Below are 27,168 nucleotides of genomic sequence, written 5' to 3' on the forward strand. Positions count from 1 at the left end.
TAGAAAAAGATGTTAAAATTGAAGATCATCATGAAAAAATAATACAGATAAAGTGATAGGCATAAAAATTACTAAATTGATTGAAAGAGAAATTATAAACATTTCCTGGTAAAATTGAAGATTTACATAAAAATATTTCTGTTAGTCGATATCTTTTTATTCGGTAACTGAGTCTATTGATGTTAAGAGATATTAAGGATTAGGGATTGCTGCTTTCTGTTACTTTTGATGTTACTTTTACGTTTGTGTAGGTTCTTTTGGGTTTGTTGGAAGATTAGTTTCATGCTTTTTTTAGGCTGTAGTTTCCCTCCCTGTGTTGATATTTTCCATCAATTATCATTTTGTAGGCCTGGATTTGTGGGAAAATATTGTGTAAATTTGTGTTTGTCGTGGAATATCTTGGTCTCTCCATCTATGGTGATTGAGAGTTTTGCTAGCTATAGTAGTCTGTGCTGGCATTTGTGTTCTCTTAGGGTCTGTATGAGATTTGCACAGAATCATCTAGCTTTCATCATCTCTGGTGAGAAGTCTGGTGTAATTCTGATAGGTCTGCCCTTATAAGTTACTTGCCCATTTTCCCTAACTGCTTTTACTATTCCTTCTTTGTTTAGTGCATTTGGTGTTTTGATTATTATGTGACAGAAGGAATTTCTGTTCTAGTCCAGTCTGTTTGGAGTTGTGTAGGCTTCTTGTATGTTCATGAGCATCTCTTTTTTTAGGTTAGGAAAGTTCTCTTATATAATATTGCTGAAGATATTTGCTGGCCCATCAAGTTGTACATCTTCAGTCTCTTCTATACCTATAATCCTTAGGTTTTGGTCTTCTCATTGTGTCCTGGATTTCCTGCATGTTTTGGGTTATAAACTTGTTGAATTTTGCATTTTCTTTGACTGTTGAGTAACCCAGCTGCTCTGGCCCAGCTGTTCCACTGATCGAAAGCCCTGTGTACTCCTAGTCAATGTTTTCTATGTATCCTCAGCACCTGCAATTCTTCCTTGTATCTCTTGTATTCTCTTGTTGATGCTTGAATCTATGACTCCTGATATCTTTCCAAGGCTTTGTATCTCCAGAGTGGTTTCCATTTGTGATTTCTTTATTGTTCATACATCCACTTTTAGATCATGTATGATTTTGTTCAGTTCCTTCACTTCATTGTTTGTGTTTTCCATAACACTTTAAGGGACTTTTGTATTTTCTCTTTAAGGGTTTTTCCCAGTTGTCACATGTTCTCCTGTATTTCTTTAAGGGAGTTATTTATGTCCTTCTTGAAATCATCTATCAGCATCATGAGATGTGATTTTAATTCGAACTCTTGCTTTTCCGGTGTGTTGGGGTTTTCGGGTCTTGCTGTGGTGGAACAACTGGGTTCTGATGCTGCCAAGTAGCCTTGGCTTCTGTTGGAAGGGTTCTTGTGCTTGCCTTTCACCATCTGGTTATCTCTGGTCTTAGTAGGTCTTGCTGCCTCTGGCTGGAGCTTGTCCCTCCTGTGGGTGTGTAAGCCTGTGTCTGTACTCCTGGGAGACATACTGTCAGTGTCTTTGCACTTAAGGCTGTGGAGTTGGCTGGCTCCTTGGTACAAATGGCAGCCAGAAGACTTCTGACCCAGCTTCTTCACTGATCAAATGCCCTGTATACTCCTAGCTGTTTCCCTCTGGAGAGAAGTTGGAGACCTCACCTCTGTGCTCAGATGTGAAAACGCTGCGGAGAGATCACTCTCTTGTGGTGGGCTATGCACAGAAGGCTCTGGAGCCACCTGGCTCTCTGGTGCAAATGGTGGACTGAAGACATCCATCTCAGCTGCCATGGTATATATTCATTAATGTGCAAATAATCACTTAACTCAAAGATAATCATGCTGAAATCCACAGACCCTCAAAAAAGAAAAGTAACAAGGAGAGTTCACAGGAGAATACAAGCATGGATCTCCCTGAGAAGGAGAAATAGAATATATTTTACAGGTGGACTGAGGGTAAAGTGAAGTGGAAACAGAAGAAATCAGGTGGGTGCTTTATGGAGGAAGAGAGTATTGGGGAGGTAACTGAAAGTGGGGCCCATTCGAGGGCAATATGGAAGGATACTGTAGTGGAAATTCCATGGAATCTATGAAAGTGCTTCTAGTAAAAACACCTAGTAATGCCTGATACTGAGCCAAAACTAGCCATCTTCTGTTACCAGGCAAGGCTTCCAGTGGTGGGACTCGTCACCAACACAGACACAAAACCTTTGGACTACAATCTCTCAAGGCTCCAAGTTGTGCTGGAGTTATGGTATTACAGTAAGTTTGTGATAGGCCAACTGATGATTGGTCCTGTTCTAGGAACCTGAAACAACCTGGATGGCCAGGAACCAGAGGATGGACAACCAAGGATGTGATGATAAAACCAAACATGACTGAAATAATAAAATTCAGTGAAATATTTACTAATGACATTCTGCTATACTCAGAGATGGATCCAACAAAATTGTCATCAAAAAAATATCATCAAGGATCTGATGGGATTAGATACAGAAACACAGAGGAAACACTAGAAAGACCCAGGGGAACTTTGTAGAAAAGAGAAAGGATGGTAAGAGCAAGAGAGATCTGGGACACTATGAGAACATGGCCTAAAGAATTGCCAAATTAGGGCTCCTAAACCTCACATAACCTGAAGTGGCCTTCATGGACCTCCGTAAGACAAAGTATGATCTATAATCTCTGCATATACATAAGGGTTATATAGCTGGGTATTGTTGGAATCCTAACAGTGATCTTGTTGGAATCCTAACATTGAAACATAAGGATGTCATTGTCTCTTTTGTGTGCTTTTGGAACCATTTGCTTCCTACTGAGTTGCTTTAGCCAGCATGATATGAGCCTTTGTGCCCAGTCTTACTGTAACTTGTTATCTTATGTTTAGTTTATATCCATGTTAAGTGCAAATGCTTGTTTGTTTTTATCTTTGGTTTTTGTTTATTTAATTGTTTGCTTGCTTTAAGGGAAACAGATGAGCAGTGAATCTTGAGGAGAGGGAAGTTAAGGCTTCTGGGAAAGGTGTCAGGAGAAGAAAATGGTTGGCATGTAACATGTGAGTGAATAATTTTTTAAAGATAGAAAATTGGACTTGTACCTTACCCCTTCTGCACTCTCTGGATTCCTGCCACCAAGAGGTGAGCACCATTCTCCTGCAATGCATGTCCTCCATAATATCCAATCTCACATTTAACCCACAGCAGTGAAACCAAACTACCATGGACTGACACAGTGAGAAAAAATAAAGTTTCCTTTCTTTAAATTGTTTCCTGAGATACATTGTCATTGTAAAGAGATAACACATTAGCACAGTCCACACAATCTAATGATCTTCATCAAGTACACCTGAACATCTATGTTCATTCTGTAAAGACAGGAACAGAAATGTGGAAGGTCTATTTGCATGAAGACTGATAAAACTTATTTGGAGTTCTCAAAACAACTGTTTTTAACTTAAAGAGCTCCTGTCCCTGTTCTAACTCTGTGAGTCACACTGTTACTCAAAGCTGAGTGTGGTGGCCCAAATCATTGATACCAGCTCTTAGGAATGGGCAGGTGGAATATTCTGAAATCAGAATCCTGTTTCTTGAGCAGTGATACTTAACTCAAAAATGAATACCAAAAACAAAATATGGTTTCAGCTAATTTAAAATAATGCATGTTTGAAATTAGTTAACATAGTGTTTTTATTGAAGAACAAAATATTTGTTCAATAAATATTTAACACTGTTAATTATTGTAAGACAGAAAAAAACTCAATATTCATGATACAAAATCACATTTACTATTAGTGTAGTTTAGTATAAAATGTGTTTTCACAGTCTCCACATTGGGAAAGTACATGAGAAAAGAGCAGAGGAAGATGTGGCCTAGGAATAGGAAGCATAGGTCAGATATGTTGTTTAACAAATCAAACCTCTGATTTTTTGCATCCTAGGTTTTTATAGATTCATAAATCTCTCTCTCTCTCTTTCTCTCTCTCTCTCTCTCTCTCTCTCTCTCTCTCTCTCTCTCTCTGTGTGTGTGTGTGTGTGTGTGTGTGTGTGTATGACAGAGGGCACATGTATGTCACATAGAAATAGGTGAAGGGAAGACTAGGGACTGTAAGTATATAAGATGGAGGGAAAGGTGGTGACAGAAAGAGGAGACAGTGGAAATAAGACCCTCAAAATATACAATACAATTTTATATTTCTATGAAAACCAACATTACAGGTATAAATACATCACCATAACCAGAAGTAGAAGTGGAGGGATACTGACAGGAGGCCAAAAGAGAGGAATACTTCTCAGAGCTGGGCAAAACAAAAGCCAAGTTCACTTTTATATCCTCTAGTGAGAATATGGCAGAGGCTTTTGATTTACTCCATGGAGGCTCATGGCAAAATAAGATATAATATAAGATAATGATTTTGCCATGTTCAATACACAGAATTTAAGCATCAGAAAAATGAGACTTTTTTTCTTCACTTTATTTTTCCATAAGGACCTTCCAATTCAAAGGATCTAAAAATGTTTTTATCAAATTTTGTAACAGTTAGGTATAGCAGCTGCAGGCAGAAGGGGAAGTATATAAGTCTGGGGATTGTGCTGCAGGCAGCTGGTTAGAATCTCAGAGGTTTGTGTATGAGGCTGAAGCACTGTGGGAGGATTACTATAATCCTGCTGACAGTAATAATCTGCAAGGTCTTCAGCCTGTACACTGCTGATGGTGAGAGTAAAATCTGTTCCAGATCCACTTCCTGTGAATCTATGAGGGACCCCAGTGAAGCGGTTGGATGCCCTATAGATAAGCAGTTTAGGAGACTGCCCTGGCTTCTGTTGGTACCAGTTTACATAACTATTCACATTCTGACTGGCCTTGCAGTTCATGGTGATGCTTTCTCCTACTGATGTGGACAAAGACTTGTGAGACTGGGTCATTACAATGTCTCCATCAACACCTGCAATCAGAAATAGATAATAAGTATACACTTATACACACAAACACATGATACAAATCTTAGAATCCAAACTGTCTTTCTAATGGAATTTTCTGCATAATATTGGCTTCCTATAGTAAATAACTATTTCTTTCCAAATGAATTAATTTTAATGTAATACAATGTATTTAAATGTCTCACCAGACAACCAGAGCAACATGAATAAGAAGATCTGAGTCTGTGACTGCATCTTGATGCCCATGATGGTCTGAGGCATTTCAAATCACACTGCAAAGGCCGAGTTTATAAATCGTGGGCACCTGGGCTGACCTCTAGAGACCTATGCAAAATAGTCATCAAAAAAGGAAATAAATTGCCTAGAAACCACTGTGTGAGAGTATCCAGGTCAAATCAACAGCCAAAAGTATTATCAAAGACAGGAAGTAATCAATGTTAAGTAAGTCATCATAGAAGCTGAAGGACAAATTTAAAGCTCTGAAACTGCAAGTGTGAAGATGCTCTCCTGACAGGCATCCATTAAACAGAAATAATAGTGCCAAACAAAAGAAATAATAGAAATACTAATAGTAGTTATCTTTGATTCAATCCTGAGGAGAAAAAATAAAACCTTATAACAACATCGAAATAAACAGGGGAAGTGGAAAAGAAGAAAGGAAAGAAAGAAGTAAATAGGGAAAAGGAGAGGACAGATAGAAAAGGATGAAGAGGAGAAGGAATATTGAATTGGGGAGGTAAGAGAAATATGGTGGTCAGTCTCTGTAGCTGCTATCACCGACAGCCATAATCAGACAGAAGCTCAGGGCCCCCTTCGGTCAGTCTCTGCAGTGGCATTGATGAGGCAGAAGCCTGTAGATAACAGGGCTCTCCTCCAGTTCTGTGGTAGAGTCTCTGTGGGAACAGCAAGCTGCACCCCTGTACTGTGAGTGTTTTCACTGCTTCATAGAGACAGAATTTAGAGTTCTTGCATAAGGGCCTTGAGATGAGCAGGTGATAATCTAATTTAATCTCTAGGTTTTCTTAAGGCACATAGAGAACCATGAGCAGATTTACTAAGGAAGAGTTTGACTGCCATATCCTCAATGAAAGCTTTAATGCTAAGGGCATTTTTGGCCAAAAGAATGAATGAAGTCTCTTCCTCTGATGATAAGGATGTTTTCTATTTTGGAGACCTGAGACACTCTAAAGAATCAACTGAGGTGGCTAAATTTCTTCCCTGTGTTACACAGCCAAGTGTAATGACAGAAAGCCACAGTGAGCACCCAAGCTGCTGTTGGTACAAAGTTTACATTTGAAGAGATCACCAGTGTGATCAACCAAGCTCTAGACAAGTAATTCCTATCAGACTCTTGAATGAAAATAATAGCTGAGTTGGACAGATACTATGATCAACTTTCACACTTGGAAGAAGCAAACTGCCTCTGATGATGAAGATGAGTCAAATGAGCAAACCTTCATTATTATATGAATGATGGAGTGTATGGATTGTTTAACTGCATTCTTTATGATTATGCACATGTGAAGGCCCTACTGCAGAAGAGACCCAAGCCAGTTGAGAAGTATTATCCATCCAGTATCTGGGTCTCAATATGTGATATCCTTGATCAGAACCTTGAGCTCCATAACTTAACTTCCTGAAATGAATATGGGTGGTTGGATGCTGTTTAAGAAAATGGATGCATACACCATTGCTACTGCTTCTACTTTCAATGGATTTCAGAGGCCAAACATCATGGCCAATATGACAACTCATTGAGGAGATCCAGAGCCATGAATTCCCACTGGAAGTGGAGGAGCAGGATGTCAACTCTCTGACCATGTCTTGTGCCCAGTAGAGCGGGATGGACCATCACCCTACAGCCTGTGCTTCTGCTAGTATCAATGTGTACATGTCATTCTTGTAGCTCTTGCCTGCAGGTTTAGCTTGAATTAAGGAATTTGGGGGGCATTTAACTTAATTACTATTAGGTTGGAATGTCTTTTTAAGAGTAGGGTTGGCATCATTGCAGTATGGAAGGCAAAGAGATGGGGGGGGGGGTCACGCTTAACTGTGTTCCTGTGGAAACTTTGAATATTTGTTTTCTATGGATTTTATTCACTTTTCATACATGATACTAATGTGTGCTCCTAAGCTGCTGAGCAAGCATTGTTGTTTGTACATTGGTAGATTGGGCCAAAAGCTTAAGTTGCGACCCATTTTGAAAATAAGGTATCTTGAAGTAATTGGGAATCAGGGAATGTTTGCAAGTATCCCTTAAAGAAGGCACAAACTTCTGCACAGGCTTCTTGCTGTATCACTGCAGTGAGTCTATCCCAGCACTGCAAGTGGAGAGGTATATGGTAAAAGTCTGTGCCCTCTATCTCTGTACAGCACCAATCTGCTTAGTCCATTCCAAGTGTGTGCAGTTGACTCTGAACTTTGGTGCCCAGAGTCTGTTGGTAATGAATTCCATCTGTCTAATTACCTGTTGGCCTGGCCACTTCCTAGGAAGGGCATGTGAGTTTCCTTGAACCTTGCTGCAGAAACCCTGACGGTTCCCTCAACCCTTGACTTCACCTGCATTAGCATCTAGTAACTGTTGAAAGTATCATACAGAATTTGGAAGTCAACTTCCTGTAAAAAAATTCAAGAATGGCAGAGAGAAAGGAGAGAGAGAGAGAGGGGGAGAGAGAGAGAGAGAGAGAGAGAGAGAGAGAGAGAGAGAGAGAGAGAGACAGAGACAGAGACAGAGAGAGACAGAGAGAGACAGAGAGAGACAGAGACACAGAGAGACAGAGAGTGGGAGAGAGAGAGGAAGAGACAGGAAGAGAGAGGGAAAGAGAGGTGGAGTAGAGAGAGAAGGAATGGAGAAGATGAAAAGGGAGAAATATTTTTAAAAGAAAGGTTTGGGGATAGAGACTCAACTCAGTAGTTAAGAACACTTGCTTCTCTTATAAAAGAATGAGGGTTGATTCATTCCAAGCATTTACATGATGATTCTTAGCCATTTATATTTCCAGTTAAGCACACATGTGGTACACATATATACAAATATACACACATGAATAACATACATACATACATACATACATACATACATATATACATACATACATACAAGTTGAGATGTGAGCTTCTGCTACAGCTACCAAGTCTTCCACCTGCTGCCTGCTTTCTCCTTTCATACAGTTTAACATTTTGAAAGTCCAAATGAACCCCTTCTGTCTTTTAAGATTGGATACTTTATTTATTTACATTTAAATGTAATCACCTTTCCCAGATTCCCGACTCCAAACACCCTATCCCATCCCCCCTTAACCTTATTATATGAGGGTGCTCTGACAACCACCTACCCATGCCTGACTCACCTAGCATTCCTCTACACTGAAGCCTTCAAAGGACAGAGGGTCTCCCCTTCCATTGATACCGTATAAGGTCCCTTCAACTCCTCCAGTCCTTCATGTGATTCCTCCTTTAGGTCCCTTCTGCTCAGTCTAATGGTTGTCTATGAGAATCCTCATCTGTATTGGTCAGGATCTGGCAGAGGCTCTCAGAAGACAGCTGTATCAGGCTTCTGACAGCAAGCACTTCTTGGCTTCTGCAATAGTGTCTGGGTTTGGTGTCTGCCTGTGGGATGGGATCCTAGATGGAGCTGTCTCTTCATGGCCACTCCTGCGATCTCTACTCCAATATTTGTCTCTGTATTTCTATTAGACAGGAACAATTCTGGTTAAAATTTTGGAGATGAGTGTATAGCTCCATCCCTCAACCTGGGAGGCATGACTAAACTCTGGACCTCTGGATATGGTCTCTACAGTTTCTCCCTCCACTTTGTGGGGAATTTCAGCTAACATCATCTCTGAGGGGTCCTAGGAGCCTCTTGCTTTCCTGGGATCTAGGACTTCTATTGGCTATTCCCAGTTCCCCATAACTCATTGCTACATACCTCTGTTCAATTTCCTGATTCTCCGTACATCTTCATCTCTTCATCTACCTGAATCTGCCTTTCTTTACAACCTCACCATTTTCTCTTCCTCCCAAGTCCCTCCCATCCTCTACTTCTCTTGATTATTTTGTTCCCCCTTATAAGTAGGACTTTGTTCTTCCTTCCTTTTGAGCTTCATATGTTCCATAAGTTGTATTGTAGGAATTCCACACACATTGTCTATTGTTCACTTATCAGTGAGTACATACCATGTGTGATCATTTCTGATTGGGTTACCTCACTCAGGATGATATTTTCTAGTTCCATATATTTGCTTAAGAATTTCATAAATTCATTGTTTTAATAGCCAAGTAGTATTTCATTGTGTAAATTTACTACATTTTCTGTATTCATTCATCTGTTGAAGGGCATCTGGATTATTTCCAGCTCAAGCTATTATAACTATGGATGCTACAAACGTAGGGAACAATGTGTCTTTATTCCATGTTGAGGCATCTACTGAATATATGCCCAGGAGTGGCAGGTATAGTATGTCCTCAGATAATACTATGTGTCCAGTTTTCTGAGGAACTGCCAGACTGATTTCCAGAGTGAGTGAACCAACAACTATGAAGGAGGTTTAACACTTTCTCTAGATCCTTGCCAGCATCTGCAGTTACCTGATTCTTTGAATGTAAATATATTGATTGCTGTGAGGTAGAACCTCAGGGATAAAACTTGTATCTCTAAAGTCTAATGATGTTGAGCATTTTTTTAGGTGCTTCGAGCTTCTTCAGTTGAGAAATTACTGTTTAGTTTTGTTCCAAATTTTTTAAGAGTTATATGTTTCCCTGGAGTCTAAATCCTTGAAGTATTTGTACATATTGCATATTAGCCCTCTATGAGATGTAGGATTAGTGAAGGTCTTTTCCAAATTTCTTGGTTACTGTTTTGTCCTATTGAAAGTGTCCTTTGCCTCACAGAAACTTTGAAGTTTTATGGAGTGCCATTATCAACTCTTTATCTTAGACTGTAAGCCATTAGTGTTCTGTTGAAATTTTCCCATGTGCCCATGTATTCAAGGATCTTTGCCTACATTTTCTTCTATTAGTTTCAGTACATCTGGTTTTATTTGGAGGTTCTGGAACCACTTGGACTTGAGCTTGTACAAGGAGATAAGAGTGGATTGATTTGCATTTTTCTACATGCTGACCACCAGTTGAACAAGCACTATTTGTTGAAAAGGCTTTCTTTTTTCCACTGGATTGTTTTAGCTCCTTTGTCAAAGATCAAGTGATCATAGGTGTGTGGGTTTATTTCTGGCCTTTCAATTCTATTCCATTGATCTTCCTATCTGTCTCTGTACCAATGCAATGCAATTTTATCACTAATACAGCTTGAGGTCAGGGATGGTGATTCCTCCAGAAGTTCTTTTACTGTTGAGAATAGTTTTACATATTAATGGATTTTTTGTTACATAGTCACCAAATTCAAACCCACTTGTGGATGCCAAGAGTTCCATGTTGATAGGAGTCTGACAAGTGGATATTAGCCCAAAACCTTGGAATACCAAAGATAAATTTCACAGAACACATGGAGTTCAAGAAGAAGGAAGACAAATGTGTGCTTCTTCAGTCCTTCTTAGAAGGGGGAACAAAACACTTATGCGATCAAATTCAGAGGCAAAGTGTGGAGCAGAGTCTCAGGGAAAGGCCACCCAGAGACTGCCCTACCTTGAGATTCATCCCATATACAGACACCAAACCCAGATACCAAGAAGTACTTGTTTAAAGGAGCCTGATATAGTTGTCTCCTGAGAGGCTCTGCCAAATTCAGAGGTGGGTGCTAGTAGCCGACAATTGAGTGAGCACAGGGTCCCCAATGGAGGATTTAGAGAAAGAAATGAAGGATCTGAAATGGCTTGCAACCCGTAGGAAGAACAATAATAGCAGGCCACCATACCCCCCCCCCCAGATCTCAGGGACTAAAGCACCAACCAAAGTGTTGGGACCCATGGACACCTGGAGGGACCCACGGCTCAAGCAGCATATGTAGCACAGGATGACCTTGTGGAACATCAATGTGAGAAGGGGCCCTTAGTCCTAGGAAGGCTTAAAGCCAAAGTGTAGGGGAATCCCACAGGAGGGATGCAGGAGTGAATGGGTGGTAGGGGAGCACCCTCATAGAAGGAGGAGTAGGGAGGATAGGATAGGGGTTTTCTGAAGGGAAAACTGGGAAACAGGGTAGTATTTGAAATGTAAATAAATTTTAAAAAAAGAAAAGAGATAAAAACACTTCAGAGGGATGTGTAGCCTTGGAAACAAGGGCAGCAAAACAGTCCCAAACAAACAAACAAACAAAAAAACCCATATGTTCTCTATTTGTTTTCTGTTCTTGTCTCTTGTCTGCATGCATAATATACTATAGTTTAAAGGTTTGATGGTTACATGTGGGATGAATCACAAGTAAGTTTGGTGATTGGTAGGTCCTTCCTTCAGTTCTCACCTAGGCCTTCCTTCTTCTTTAACTTTTTATGGAATGTGATTTGTGTCATGGACATTCTGTACTTTTTGACTAATATCACTTATCAGTAAGTACATACCACTCATGTTCTTTTGGGTCTGGGTTACTAACTCAGGTGGATGCTTTCTAGTTTCATCCACTTCCCTGCAAATTTCATAAAGACCTCATTTTGAATATATGAACAATATTATATTGTGTAAATGAATCACATCATCTGTAACTGATGCTTGATGTGCATTTAGACAGGAGCATAGCATGACAGTCCTCTGAGAGGCCATATCAGGAGATGACTGAGATGGATGCAAATACCACAAGAGGAGAGCAAAAATTGCTGGATTGTGAATGAAAGAAAGAAAGAAAGAAAGAAAGAAAGAAAGAAAGAAAGAAAGAAAGAAAGAAAGAAAGAAAGAAAGAAAGAAAGAAAGAAAGAAAGAAAGAAAGAACGGAAGGACGGAAGGAAGGAAGAAAAGTATACTCCCAAATACATGCCTAAAACTCTGACAAATGACATTGTGATACTCTATGGAATATAAGTAATAATAAAGCACCTTTCACAAAATATCCTGAAATACTGATTTAAGATCAAAATTTAAATATATAGTTTGTATGACTTTCTATGAATCGTGCATTTGATAAATACCAGATACTAGTAACTTTAATAATTAAATTTACATGAATTATTTGATGTAAAATAAATACATTTGTTTCTTTTTAGTTTAGCTAACATTTAAAACTGATTATTTATAAAAGCATATGTAATATTGGCATGCTGTCATTCTTGTGATACAGTATCATTAGCAGGGGCTTTTGCAACAGATTACCAACTACTAGACCCAGAGTTCTTATAAGCTTCCAATTGCTCATCTTCCATTTTCAATCACACAATAAAATTGATGACCATAATACATGAGTGCAATGTTAGTAGGATGTATACATATCCTAGAGTCTAACAAAAAATAGACTTTAAATACAAAATACCATAAAGTTGAGTACTTCTTAGGCAATAACGGATGAATCCATCAAGAGAATATTATGAGGCTAGAGAGATGGCTCAGTAGTTAAGAGCACTAACTGTTCATCCAAAGGTCCTGAGTTCAACTCCCACAACCACATGGTGGCTCACAACTAACCTCTTCTGATGTACCTGAAGACAGCAACAATGTACTCATACATAAAATAACTAAATAATTTTTTTGAAAAGAGAATGATACAAGTATAAGCAGAAACAAAACAAAAACAGTCATACACATTAACTTAAAAATATAATGAGACTAAAAATTACATATTAACTCCAGCATAATGACAGTGGATGATATGTATACACCGCAATCACCAGTAGACAAAAAAGTAACAGAGAAATAGCATATAATAATAGAATATACAAATACGGAGTTTATAACAAATGACTTGATATCTGTAGAACATTTCACCCAAATACTAAAGTAAATAGATTCTTATAGGCAGTTCCTAGAACTTTCTTCAAAATTGATTTCAAATTAAGGTATAATGCAAACATAGAAAAAACAAACATAGAAAAATTGAAATTATAACTTTTACTTTCACTGACTACAATAAATACAAAAAAATAATAGAGGTGTCCTGCGGGAAGTTGGCAGCCTCCATCTTTGTGCTCAGGCTGATGGGACAGGTGACCCCAGGTACCGAGATATCCCGGGTATAAGATATGCGGGTCTGGGGACTAAGACCACCGAGTTGTGGTCTGCCGCCTGTGCCCAGGTCCTGGGCTGAGCAGCAGATCGTCTGGGAGCCAGCCAGGTGTGGGTCTTGAGCCCTGCAGGAAGTCGGCAGATGACATCTCTGAGCACAGGCAGACAGGACAGGTGGCCCCATATACCAAGGTACCCCGAGTTTAAGACCTCTGGGGAAGCAGACTGCCGAGTGGCGGGCCACTGCCTGCGCCTGGTTGTCTGTGAGCCAGCCAGGTGTGAGTCCTGTTTCCTGCAGGAATTTGGCAGCCGACATCTTTGTGCTCAGGCTAACCAGAGAGGTAACCACAGGTAATGAGATATCCCAGGTATAAGACCTCTGAGGACTGGCCGGGCGGTGGTGGCGCACGCCTTTAGTCCCAGCACTTGGGAGGCAGAGGCAGGCGGATTTCTGAGTTTGAGGCCAGCCTGGTCTACAGAGTGAGTTCCAGGACAGCCAGGGCTACACAGAGAAGCCCTGTCTCCAAAAAAGAAAAAAAAAAAAAGACTTCTGAGGACTAAGACCACCAAGCTGCAGACTGCCGCCTGTGCCCAGGTCCTGGGCTGAGCAGCGGATCATCTGTGAGCCAGCCAGGCATGGGTCCTGTGCCATGCGGCATCCCCGCCACAATCTTCACACTCTGACAGAGAAGAGAGGCAGCACCAGGTTCGGTCCACAAAGACAACCCAAGTATAATATTGGGGCAGAACACACCAGGGCTCCAACAGCATGCAAGAGGAGGGCAACAAAACAGCAATCTGTGCCAGGGGAAACACAGTCATCCAGCTGTGCAGAAATAGGAAATGTAAAAGAAAGAGGAAATGTAAAAATCTCTTAAAGAATTACAGGAAAACACAAACAAGCAAGTGAAGGAACTGAGAAAAAGCATCCAGGATCTAAAAACAGAAGTAGGAAAAAACTAGGAAATCGCAAAGGGAGACAACTTTGGAGATAGAAAACCTTGGGAAGAAATCAGGGGCCATAGATGCAAATATCAACAACAGAATACAAGAGATAGAAGAAAGAATCTCAGATGCCGAAGATACCATAGAAACCATGAACTCAACAGTTAAAGAAAATGCAAAATGCAAAAAACTTGTAACCCAAAACATCCAGGAAATCCAGGACACAATGAGAAGGCCAAACCAAAGGATTATAGACATAGATGAGAGGGAAAATTTACAACTTAAAGGACCAGCAAATATCTTCAACAAAAATATGGAAGAAAACTTCTCTAACCTAAAGAGAGAGTAGCCCATGAATATAAAAGAAGCCTATAGAACTCCAAACAGACTGGACCAGAACAGAAATACCTCCCGTCACATAATAATCAAAACCCCAAATGTACTAAACAAAGAAAGAATATTAAAGGAAGTAAAAGAAAAAGGACAAATAACATATAAAGGAAGACCTAATAGAATTGTACCAGACTTCTCACCAGAGACCATGACAGCTAGAAGATCCTAGGTAGATATCATGCAGACTCTAAAAGAACACAAATGCCAGCCAAAACTACTATACCCAGCAAAACTCTCAATCACAATAAATGGAGAAAGCAAGATATTCCATGACAAAACAAAATTTATACAATATCTTTCAACAAACCCAGCTCTACAAAGGATAATGGGGGGAAAACACCAATACAAGGAGGGAATCTCCACCCTGGAAATAGCAAGATAGTAACCATCTTTCATCAAACTCAAAAGAACATAAACAATTAATTATAAAAAATAACATCAAAAATGACAGGAAGTGATAATTACTATTCCTTAATATCTCTTAACATAAATGGACTCAATTCCCCAATAAAAAGACATAGACTAATAGACTGGATACATAAACAGGACCCTACATATAGCTGCATACAGGAAACACACCTCAGTGTCAAAGACAAACACTACCTTAGAGTAAAAGGCTGGAAGACAATTTTACAAGCAAATGGTCTCAGGAAACAAGTCGGAGTAGCCAGGCTAATATCAGATAAAATTGACTTTCTTAGTTGGATCTTTGTGTGGTTTTGGTGTCAGCGTAATAGTGGCTTCAAAAAAGGAGTTGGGTAGTGTTCCTTCTGTTTCTATTTGGTGGAATAGTTTGAAGAGTATTGGTGTTAAGTCTTCTTTGAAGGTCTGATAGAATTCTGCTCTGAACCATCTGGTCCTGTGCTTTTGTGCTTTAGAATAGTCTTCCAACCTTTTACTCTAAGGCAGTTTTTGTCTTTGACATTGACAATTTTACAAGCAAATGGTCTCAGGAAACGAGCAAGAGTAGCCATTCTAATATCAGATAAAATTGACTTTCAACCTAAAGTCATCAAAAGAGACACGGAGGGACATTTCTTACTGGTCAAAGGGAAAATACACCAAAAAGCGCTCTCAATCCTGAACATCTATGCTCCAAATGCAAGGGCACCTTCATTCATAAAAGAAACTTTGCTAAAGCTCAAACACACATTGTACCTAACACAATAATTGTGGGTGACTTCAACACTGCACTTTCCTCAATGGACTGATCAGGAAAACAGAAACTAAACAGGGACAAAGTGAAACTAATTGAAGCTTTGGATCTTTTAGATTTAACAGACATATATAGAACATTTCATCCTAAAGCAAAAGAATATACCTTTTTCTCAGCACCTCATGGTACCTTCTCCAAAATCGATCATATAATTTCTCAAAAGAGAGATCTCAACAAATATAAGAAGATCGAAATAATCCCATGCCTCCTATCAGATCACTATGGAGTATAAGTGGTCTTCAATAGCAACAAAAACAACAGAAAGCCCACATATACACGGAAACTGAACAATACTCTACTCAATGACACCTTGGTCAAGGAAGAAATAAAGAAATCAAAGACTTTTTAGAATTCAATGAAAATGAAAATACAACATACCCAAATCTATGGGACACAATGAAAGCAGTGCTAAGAGGAAAACTCATTGTCCAGAGTGCCTCCAAAAATAAAATGGAGAGAGCATACACTAACAGCTTAAACACACCTGAAAGTCCTGGAACAAAAAGAATCTCATTCACCCAGGAGGAGTAGAAGACAGGAAATCACCAAACTCAGGGCTGAAATCAATCAAGTAGAAACAAAGAGAACCATACAAAAATATCAACAAAACCAGGAGCTGGTTCTTGAAAAAATCAACAAGAGAGATAAACCCTTAGACAGACTAACCAAAGGGCACAGAGACAGTATCTAGATTCACAAAATTGGAAATGAAAAGGGGGCCAGGCCGTAGTGGTACATGCCTTTAATCCCAGCACTTGTGAGGCAGAGGCAGGCAGATTTCTGAGTTCAAGGCCAGCCTGGTCTACAGAGTGAGTTCCAGGACAGCCAGGGATATACAGAGAAACCCTGTCTCAAAACAAAACAAAACAAAACAAAACAAAAACAAAAATCAAAAAACAAATGAAATTAAAAGGGAGATATAACAACAGAAACTGAGGAAATTCAAAAAATCATCAGGTCCTACTACAAAAACCTATATTCAATACAGCTGCAGAATCTGGAGGAAATGGACAGTTTCCTAGACAGATACCAAACACGAAAAATAAATCAGGATCAAATAGATCACCTAAATAGTCCCATAAACCCTAAAGAAATAAAAGGGGTCATAAAAACTCTCCCAACCAAAAATTTACGGGACCAGATGGCTTTAGTGCAGAATTTTATCAGACCTTCAAAGAAGACTCAACACCAGTAGTCTTCAAACTATTCCACAAAATAGAAATAGAAGGAACACAACCCAACTCATTGTACAAAGCCACAATTACGCTGACACCAAAACCACACAAAGATCCAACAAAGAGAACTTCAGGCCAATTTCCCTTATGAATATTGATGCAAAAATACTAAATAAAATTCTTGCTAACCGAATCCAAAAATACATCAAAACGATCATCCAACATGATCAAGTAGGCTTCATCGCAGGGATGCAGGAATGGTTCAATATAAGGAAATCCATCAATGCAATCCACTACATAAACAAACTCAAAGAAAAAAAAACCACATGATCATTTCATTTGATGCTGAAAAGGCATTTGATAAAATTCAGCATCCTTTCATGTAAAAAGTCTTGGAAAGAACAGGAATTCAAGGCCCATACCTAAACATAGTTAAAGCAATATACAGCAAACCAATAGCCAACATCAAACTAAATGGAGACAAACTTGAAGCAATCCCACTGAAATCAGGGACTAGACAAGGCTGCCCCCTCTCTCCATATCTTTTCAATATAATACTTGAAGTTATAGCTAGAGCAATTAGACAACATAAGGAGGTCAAAGTGATACAAATTGGAAGGGAAGATGTCAAATTATCACTATTTGCAGATAATATGATAGTCTACTTAAGTGACCCAAAAACCTCCACCAGAGAATTCCTACAGCTGATAAACCACTTCAGCAAAGTGGCTAGTTATAAAATCAGCTCAAGAAAAACAGTTGCCTTCCTATACTCAAAGGATCAGCAGACTGAGAAAGAAGTTAGGGAAATGACACCCTTCATAATAGCCACAAACAATATAAAGGATCTTTGTGAGACTCTAACCAAACAAATAAAAGATCTGTATGAGAAGAACTTCAGGTCTCTGAAGAAGGAAATCGAAGAAGACCTCAGAAAATGGAAAAATCTTCCATGCTCGTGGATTGGCAGCAATACCATAGTTAAATGGCCATCTTGCAAAAAGCAACATACAGATTCAATGCAATCCGCATCAAAATCCCAACTCAGTTCTTGATAGAGTTAGAAAAAGCAATTCTCAAATTCATCTGGAATAACAAAAAACCCAGGATAGCTAAAATTCTCAACAGCAAAAGAAATTCTGGGGGAATCAGTACCCTGACTTCAAGCAATACTACAGAGCAATAGTGTTAAAAACTGCATGGTATTGGCACAGTGACAGATAAATGGAGCAATGGAATAGAATTGAAGACAGAGAAATGAATGCACACACCTATGGTCACTTGATCTTCGACAAAGAAGCTGAAAACATCCAGTGGAAAAAAATAGCCTTTTCGACAAATGGTGCTGGTCCAACTGAAAGTCAGCATGCAGAAGAATGCGAATTGATCCATTCTTATCTCCTTGCTCAACTCCAAATGGATCAAGGACCTCCACATAAAACCAGACACACCGAAACTAATAGAAGAGAAACTGGGGAAAACCCTTGAAGACATGGCACAGGGGAAAAGTTCCTGATTAGAACACCAATAGTTTATGCTCTAAGATCAAGAATTGACCAATGGTACCTCATAAAATAACAAAGATTCTGTAAGGCAAAGGACACTATCAAAAGGACAAAACAGCAACCAACAAATTGGGAAAAGATCTTCATCAACCCTACATCTGATAGAGGGCTAATATCCAATATATACAAAAAACTCAAGAAGTTAGACCTCCAGGAACCAAATAACCCTATTAAAAATGGGGCACAGAGGTAAACAAAGAATTTTTGCCCAAAGAATTTTGAATGGCTGAGAAGCACCTTAAGAAATGCTCAACATCATTAGCCATTAGGGAAATGCAGATCAAAACAACCCTGAGATTTCACTTCACACCAGTCAGAATGGTTAAGGTTAAAAACTAAGGAGACAGCAGGTGTTGGAGAAGATGTGGGGAAAGAAGAACACTGCTCCACTGCTTGTGGGGTTGCAAGATGGTACAACCACTCTGGAAATCAGTCTGGCGATTCCTCAGAAAACTGGGCATGACACTTCCGGAGGACCTGGCTATACCACTCCTGGGCATATACCCAGAGGATTCCCCTGGATGCAATAAGGACACATGCTCCACTATGTTTATAGCAGCCTTATTTATAATGGCCAGAAGCTGGAAGGAAACCAGATGTCCCTCAGTGGAGGAATGGATACAGAAAATGTGGTATATTTACACAATGGAATACTACTCAGCAATTAAAAACAATTAATTCATGAAATTTTAAGCCAATTGTTGGAACTGGAAAATATCATCCTAAGTGAGATAACCCAATCATAAAAGAATACACATGGAATGCAACCACTGATAAGTGGATATTAATTAGCCCAGAAGCTCTGAATACTGAAGACACAATTAGCATATCAAATGATTCCCATGAAGAAGGAAGAAGAGGGCCCTGATCCTGGAAAGGCTTGATCCAGCATTGTAGGGGAGTACCAGGACAGAGAAAAGGGAGGGGGAATGATTGGAGAATGGATGGAGAGAAGAGGACTTGTGGGACATATTGGGAGGGGGGAAATGGGAAAGGGGAAAACATTTGGAATGTAAACAAAGAATATAGAAAATAAAAAATATATATACAGGAAAAGGGAGGGTGGCGGCGGCGGCAGCGGCAGCGGCAGCAGTGGCTGCTCCAGCTGAAGGGCCATCAGCAATGGAACCAAGGCGTCACAGGGACCAGTTAGGCCCTGCGCCCACGACCACTGACCTTCGCTGACCAGCCGGGCAGCAAGCAGCTGCAGTTGTGCGGCGCCTTTCCTGCACGGAGGCCACTTCAGAACTCGGCCTCCCACCAGTCAGGAGAGGAGCATCCATCTTGGTTCCGTACTCCAGGAATCGGACAGACTGAGGTACACAAACATAATCCGAGGCCAACACCGCGGTGGTCTGAGCCCGACGGGCGTTGGCCTGCACCTAGGCCCTGGGCGGGTCGGGGGCCATCGGGGTGCCAACCCAACCAGGAGGTTTTTTGCCCAGGCCTGCGAGCGCGCCGCCGCCATTTTGCCTGCAGGACGACAGAGAGCTCAGGCGGGCAGACCTGTAACAGGCATAGCCTAAGGCTAACAAAGCGGGGGTCCAGGCCCCAAAAGGCACAGGACTGACCCCAAGAACTGGGCGGCTTGGTGGGCCATCTGTGAGTCAACCCGCCCAGGTGATTGTTAGCAAAGCAGACTCTCCCGGCGCTTTCAGGGAGCGCGGGCGCGCACGCCCGCCATCCTAGTCACCTGGCAAACCCAATTAACAGTCATAGCCCTAGGGGAACTTTGCTCGGACCTTGGCCTCCCAGGCTTTTGCCTGGATTCAGGGACTGGGCGGCCAGGCTAACCTTGTGTGCGACAGCCCGGTTGGCAGATCGGCTGCCCAGCGGAGTGAGCGGAACACAGGGGAGGTCACAGTAGCATACACCGTCGGCACTCCCTGGGAGTGCACACGGGCTCCATCTGTTCCACAGACACAATCTGGGGCAAGGCCTCAGGCAGAAGCCCTTAGCTCTACTCTCTCCGCTTCCAGATCCAGATCAGTCTGGGCGGCAGCATTACATCTCCAAGTCCTGCAAGTGGCTAGCTGGGCTTCCAGGCGGCCAGCTGGGAGAAGTCAGTGTGCTCCAGTGAATCCAGCGGGCCCCACCGGGAGCCATCGGGTGCCTGCTTTGGGATCGGAACAGCCTGGGCAGCAGCACACTGTCTACAAGCAGTGCAGGAGGTAAGCTGTGCACCAGAGGCCAACTGGGAAGGGGCAGCTTGCACTGGTGAGTCCAGCACTGACAAGATAAACTAACACCAGTGAGATCTAGATGGCAAAAGGCAAACGCAGGAACGTCACTAACAGAAATCAAGGCAATATGGCAACATCTGAACCCAATTCTCCTCTACCAACATGTCCTGGATACCCCATCACACCAGTAAAACAAGATTTGGATTTAAAATCACTGGTTATGATGCTGGTACAGGAACACATGAAGGTCATACATAAAGAAATTCAGGAGAAAATGGATCAAAAGTTAGAAGCCCTTGCAAGGGAAACACAAAAATCATTGAAAGAAATCCAGGAGAATACAAAAGCCAACAAGGAGGAAATGCAAAAAACACTTAAAGAAATACAGGAGAACTTTGCTCAACAGGCTGAGGTCATGAAAGAGGAAACACAAAAATCTCTTAAAGAAATACAGGAGAACTTTGGTCAACAGGCTGAGCTCATGAAAGAGGAAACACAAAAATCTCTTAAAGAAGTACAGGAAAACACAAACATGCAAGTGAAGGAGCTAAGCAAAACCATCCAGGATCTAAAATCAGAAGTAGAAACAACTAAGAAAACTCAAAGGGAGACAACTTTGGAGATAGAAAGCCTTGGGAAGAAATCAGGGGACAGAGATACAAATATCAACAACAGAATACAAGAGATAGAAGAAAGAATCTCAGATGCTGAAGATTCCATAGAAACCATGGACTCAACAGTTAAAGAAAATGCAAAATGCAAAAAGCTTGTAACCCAAAATATCCAGGAAATCCAGGACACAATGAGAAGACCAAACCTAAGGATTATAGGCATAGATGAGAGTGAAGATTTACAACTTAAAGGGCCAGCAAATATCTTCAATAAAATTATGGAAGAAAACTTCCCTAACCTAAAGAGAGAGATGCCCATGAATATACAAGAAGCCTACAGAACTCCAAACAGACTGGACCAGAACAGAAATACTTCCCGTCACATAATAATCAAAACACCAAATGTTCTAAACAAAGAAAGAATACTAAAGGCAGTAAGAGAAAAAGGCCAAGTAACATATAAAGGAAGACCTATCAGAATCACAGCAGACTTTTCACCTGAGACTATGAAGGCTAGAAGGTCCTGGGCAGATCTCATGCAGACTCTAAGAGAACACAAATGCCAACCAAAACTACTATATCCAGCAAAACTCTCAATCACCATAGATGGAGAAACTAAGATATTTCATGACAAAACCAAGTTTACCCAATATCTATCCACAAACCCGGCCCTAAAAAGGATAATAGGAGGACAACACCAATACAAGGAGGGAAACTTCACCCTGGAAAAAGCAAGATAGTAACCTTTCATCAAACCCAAAAGAAGTTAAGCATTCAAATTTAAAAAAATAACGTCAAAAATGATAGGAAGTAACAATCACTATTCCTTAATATCTCTTAACATCAATGGACTTAATGCCCCAATAAAAAGACACAGACTAACTGAATGGATACATAAAGAGGACCCTACATTTTGCTGCTTACAGGAAACACACCTCAGGGTCAAAGACAAACACTACCTTAGAGTAAAAGGCTGGAAGACAATTTTACAAGCAAATGGTCTCAGGAAACAAGCTGGAGTAGCCATTTTAATATCAGATAAAATTGACTTTCAACCCAAAGTCATCAAAAGAGACCCTGAGGGACACTTCTTGCTGGTCAAAGGAAAAATACAAAAAGAAGAACTGTCAATCCTGAACATCTATGCCCCAAATGCAAGGGCACCCTCTTTCGTAAAAGAAACTTTATTAAAACTAAAAGCACACATTGCACCTAACACAATAATTGTGGGTGACTTCAACACTGCACTTTCCTCAATGGACCGATCAGGAAAACAGAAACTAAACAGGGACACAATGAAACTAATTGAAGCTTTGGACCAATTAGATTTAACAGATATATATAGAACATTCTATCCTAAAACAAAAGAATATACCTTTTTCTCAGCACCTCATGATACCTTCTCCAAAATCGACCATATAATTGGTCACAAGACAGACCTCAACAAATATAAGAAGATCGAACTAATCCCATGCCTCCTATCTGATCACTATGGAGTAAAAGTGGTCTTCAATAGCAACAGAAACAACAGAAAGCCCACATACACGTGGAAACTGAACAATACTCTACTCAATGATACCTTGGTCAAGGAAGAAATAAAGAAAGAAATTAAAGACTTTTTAGAACACAAAGAAAATGAAAACACAACATACCCAAATCTATGGGACACAATGAAAGCAGTGCTAAGAGGAAAACTCATAGCCCTGAGTGCCTCCAAAAAGAAAATGGAGAGAGCATACATTACCAGCTTAATGACACACCTGAAAGCCCTGGAACAAAAAGAAGCTATTTCGCCCAGGAGGAGTAGAAGGCAGGAAATCATCAAACTCAGGGCCGAAATCAATCAAGTAGAAACAAAGAGAACCATACAAAAAATCAACAATACCAGGAGCTGGTTCTTTGAGAAAATCAACAAGATAGATAAACCCTTAGCCAGAATGACCAAAGGGCACAGAGAAAGTATCCAAATTAACAAACTTAGAAATGAAAAGGGAGACATAACAACGGAAACTGAGGAAATCCAAAAAATCATCAGATCCTACTACAAGAGCCTATACTCAACACAACTGGAGAATCTGGAGGAAATGGACAATTTCCTTGACAGATACCAAATACCAAAATTAAATCAGGACCAACTAGACCATCTAAACAGTCCCATAATGCCTAAAGAAATAGAAGGAGTCATAGAAAGTCTTCCAACCAAAAAAAGCACAGGACCAGATGGCTTCAGTGCAGAATTCTACCAGACCTTCAAAGAAGAGTTAACACCAATACTCTTCAAACTATTCCACAAAATAGAAACAGAAGGAACACTACCCAATTCCTTCTACGAAGCCACAATTACGCTGATACCAAAGCCACACAAAGATCCAACAAAGAAAGAGAACTTCAGACCAATTTCCCTTATGAACATCGATGCAAAAATACTCAATAAAATTCTTGCCAACCGAATCCAAGAACACATCAAAACGATCATCCACCATGATCAAGTAGGCTTTATCCCGGGAATGCAGGGTTGGTTCAATATACGGAAATCCATCAATACAATCCACTACATAAACAAACTCAAAGAACAAAACCACATGGTCATTTCATTGGATGCTGAAAAAGCATTTGACAAAATTCAGCATCCTTTCATGCATAAAGTCTTGGAGAGAACAGGAATTCAAGGCCCATACCTAAACATAGTAAAAGCAATATACAGCAAACCGGTAGCCAGCATCAAACTAAATGGAGAGAAACTTGAAGCAATCCCACTGAAATCAGGGACCAGACAAGGCTGCCCCCTTTTTCCTTATCTTTTCAATATTGTACTTGAGGTACTAGCTCGGGCAATTCGACAACATAAGGAGGTCAAAGGGATACAAATTGGAAAGGAGGAAGTCAAACTATCATTATTTGCAGACGACATGATCGTCTACCTAAGTGACCCAAAGAACTCGACTAGAGAGCTCCTACAGCTGATAAACAACTTCAGCAAAGTGGCAGGTTATAAAGTCAACTCAAGCAAATCAGTGGCCTTCCTATACTCAAAGGATAAGCAGGCTGAGAAAGAAATTAGGGAAATGACCCCCTTCACAATAGCCACAAACAGTATAAAGTATCTTGGGGTGACTCTTACCAAACATGTGAAAGATCTGTATGACAAGAACTTCAAGACTCTGAAGAAGGAAATGGAAGAAGACCTCAAAAAATGGGAAAACCTCCCATGCTCATGGATCGGTAGAATCAATATAGTTAAAATGGCCATTTTGCCTAAAGCACTATACAGATTCAATGCAATACCCATCAAAATCCCAACTCAATTCTTCACAGAGTTAGAAAGAGCAATTATCAAATTCATCTGGAACAACAAAAAACCCAGGATAGCTAAAACTATTCTCAGCAACAAAAGGAAATCTGGGGGAATCAGTATCCCTGACCTCAAGCAATACTACAGAGCAATAGTGTTAAAAACTGCATGGTATTGGTACAGTGACAGGCAGGAGGATCAATGGAACAGGATTGAAGATCCAGAAATGAACCCACACACCTATGGCCACTTGATCCTCGACAAAGAGGCTGAAAACATCCAATGGAAAAAAGATAGCCTTTTCAACAAATGGTGCTGGTTCAACTGGAGGGCAGCATGCAGAAGAATGCGAATTGATCAATCCTTGTCTCCTTGTACTAAGCTCAAATCCAAATGGATCAAGGACCTCCACATAAAGCCAGACACTCTGAAGCTAATAGAAAAGAAACTGGGGAAGACCCTTGAGGACATCGGTACAGGGAGAAAGTTTCTGAACAGAACACCAATAGCGTATGCTCTAAGAGCAAGAATTGACAAATGGGACCTCATAAAATTACAAAGTTTCTGTAAGGCAAAGGACACCATCAAGAGGACAAATCGGCAACCAACAAATTGGGAAAAGATCTTCACCAATCCTACATCAGGTAGAGGGCTAATATCCAATATATATAAAGAACTCAAGAAGTTAGACTCCAGAAAACCAAACAACCCTATTAAAAAATGGGGTACAGAGTTAAACAAAGAATTCTCACCTGAAGAACTTCGGATGGCGGAGAAGCATGTTAAAAAATGCTCAACTTCATTAGTCATTAGGGAAATGCAAATCAAAACAACCCTAAGATTTCATCTTACACCAGTCAGAATGGCTAAGATTAAAAATTCAGGAGACAGCAGGTGTTGGAGAGGGTGTGGAGAAAGAGGAACACTCCTCCACTGCTGGTGGGGTTGCAAATTGGTACAACCACTCTGGAAATCAGTCTGGCGGTTCCTCCGAAAACTGGGCACCTTACTTCCAGAAGATCCTGCTATACCACTCCTGGGCATATACCCAGAAGACTCCCCACCATGTAATAAGGATACATGTTCTACTATGCTCATAGCAGCCCTATTTATAATTGCCAGATGCTGGAAAGAACCCAGGTATCCCTCAACAGAAGAGTGGATGCAAAAAATGTGGTATATCTACACAATGGAGTACTATTCAGCCATTAGAAACAATGAATTCATGAAATTCTTAGGCAAATGGATGGAGCTAGAGAATATCATACTCAGTGAGGTAACCCAGACTCAAAAGGTGAATCATGGTATGCACTCACTAATAAGTGGATATTAACCTAGAAAACTGGAATACCCAAAACATAATCCACACATCAAATGAGGTACAAGAAGAAAGGAGGAGTGGCCCCTGGCTCTGGAAAGACTCAGTGAAACAGTATTCAGCAAAACCAGAACGGGGAATTCGGAAGGGGTGGGTGGGAGGACAGGGGAAGAGAAGGGGGCTTGCGGGACTTTCAGGGAGTGGGGGGGCTAGAAAAGGGGAAATAATTTGAAATGTAAATAAATTATATCGAATAATTAAAAAAAAATATATATATATATACAAAAAATTGAATTTCTTACCTGAACTGAAATAACTGAAAATTAATATCATCTTTTAATTTAGTAAATTACTTTTATAACACCTATATGGGTAATTTCCTTTTGGTCTGATTACTGTAACTCATGCCCTAGTTTTAAAATTAAAATTCATGATGTAAAATAACATGTATACTTCTAAACTGGAATCTTGATTGGATGAGAAACACTTGAAATCTTAAACATCCTTACCCTTCAGGTAAATGCCAATCAAGCTACTTTGACATTCCATATTAAACCTGTGAGAATGGCTGTTATCAAAACACAAATGAAAGCTCATCCTGACAAGAATGTCAAACAAAGAGGAAAATATTCCATTAGGGGTAACTTATACCACAGTCAGAAGGCATTCCAGGAGATCCACTGCACACTGGGCAACTGAGCAAATGATTACCACCTTGTCTGCTCACCTGAAGACACCACAGTTTGAAGACCTCCTTGGTGCTCTGTTGCAAACAGGGCAACTGACCTAACAGACTGAAAGCCTACCTGGAGTTTTGCTGCACACAGGGAAACAGAAATGACAGTCCATAAACAACCCTTGGAGAACATTTTCACACAGGAAAAGAGCTTGACTGCTCCTCTGAAGACCCAATAGTACAAAAGCCTCCCAGGAGATCTACTTCATTGAGAGCAGCAAATCAGCAGCCTCTCTGCCCCTCAAAAGAGCCACTAGTTGGAAGGCTCCACAGGTGGTCTACTACAGCCAGGGACTCATGCCTACCAAGAGAACTAAAGCAACCCATGGACAAAAGAAACAGACACCTGACAAAGACACCCAGACCAGCAAACACCAGGGATAACCAAAGGGCAAGAAATAAGAACAAGACCATAAACAACAGAAGCCAATATACCTGGGCATCATCAGAACCTAGTTCTCTCACCACAGAAAGCCCTGAATACATGAACACATCTGAAAATCAGGAAGCTGATATAAAATCCTATCAATAGCAATGAAGAATACATAAATGGAGGCAAACCTGGAAATGGAAAATTTAGCAAAGAGATCAGGAATTACAGAAATAAATATCACCAACAGAATACAAGAGACAGAAGACAAAATTTCAGGTGTCGAAGATATCTTAGAAGAGATTGGCACAGAATGA

General features: G+C 40.3%; 1 pseudogene and 2 gene segments (V, D, J or C); 1 reads left to right on the forward strand and 2 right to left on the reverse strand.

The window, feature by feature from the left end:
- LOC127677207 (ornithine decarboxylase-like) overlaps nucleotides 1–6,856 on the forward strand; it is a 29,195-nt pseudogene extending 22,339 nt beyond the window's left edge.
- The window catches only part of LOC127678018 (immunoglobulin kappa variable 4-1-like), a 479,901-nt gene that overhangs the window by 315,030 nt on the left and 137,703 nt on the right, over nucleotides 1–27,168 (reverse strand).
- On the reverse strand, nucleotides 4,510–5,241 carry LOC127677148 (Ig kappa chain V-V region MOPC 21-like). The segment is given in 2 exon segments: nucleotides 4,510–4,955; nucleotides 5,136–5,241. Coding segments are annotated over 2 exon segments (498 nt in total).

This window comes from Apodemus sylvaticus, chromosome 2 (genome assembly GCF_947179515.1).
Source record: "Apodemus sylvaticus chromosome 2, mApoSyl1.1, whole genome shotgun sequence".
Classification (NCBI taxonomy): domain Eukaryota; kingdom Metazoa; phylum Chordata; class Mammalia; order Rodentia; family Muridae; genus Apodemus; species Apodemus sylvaticus.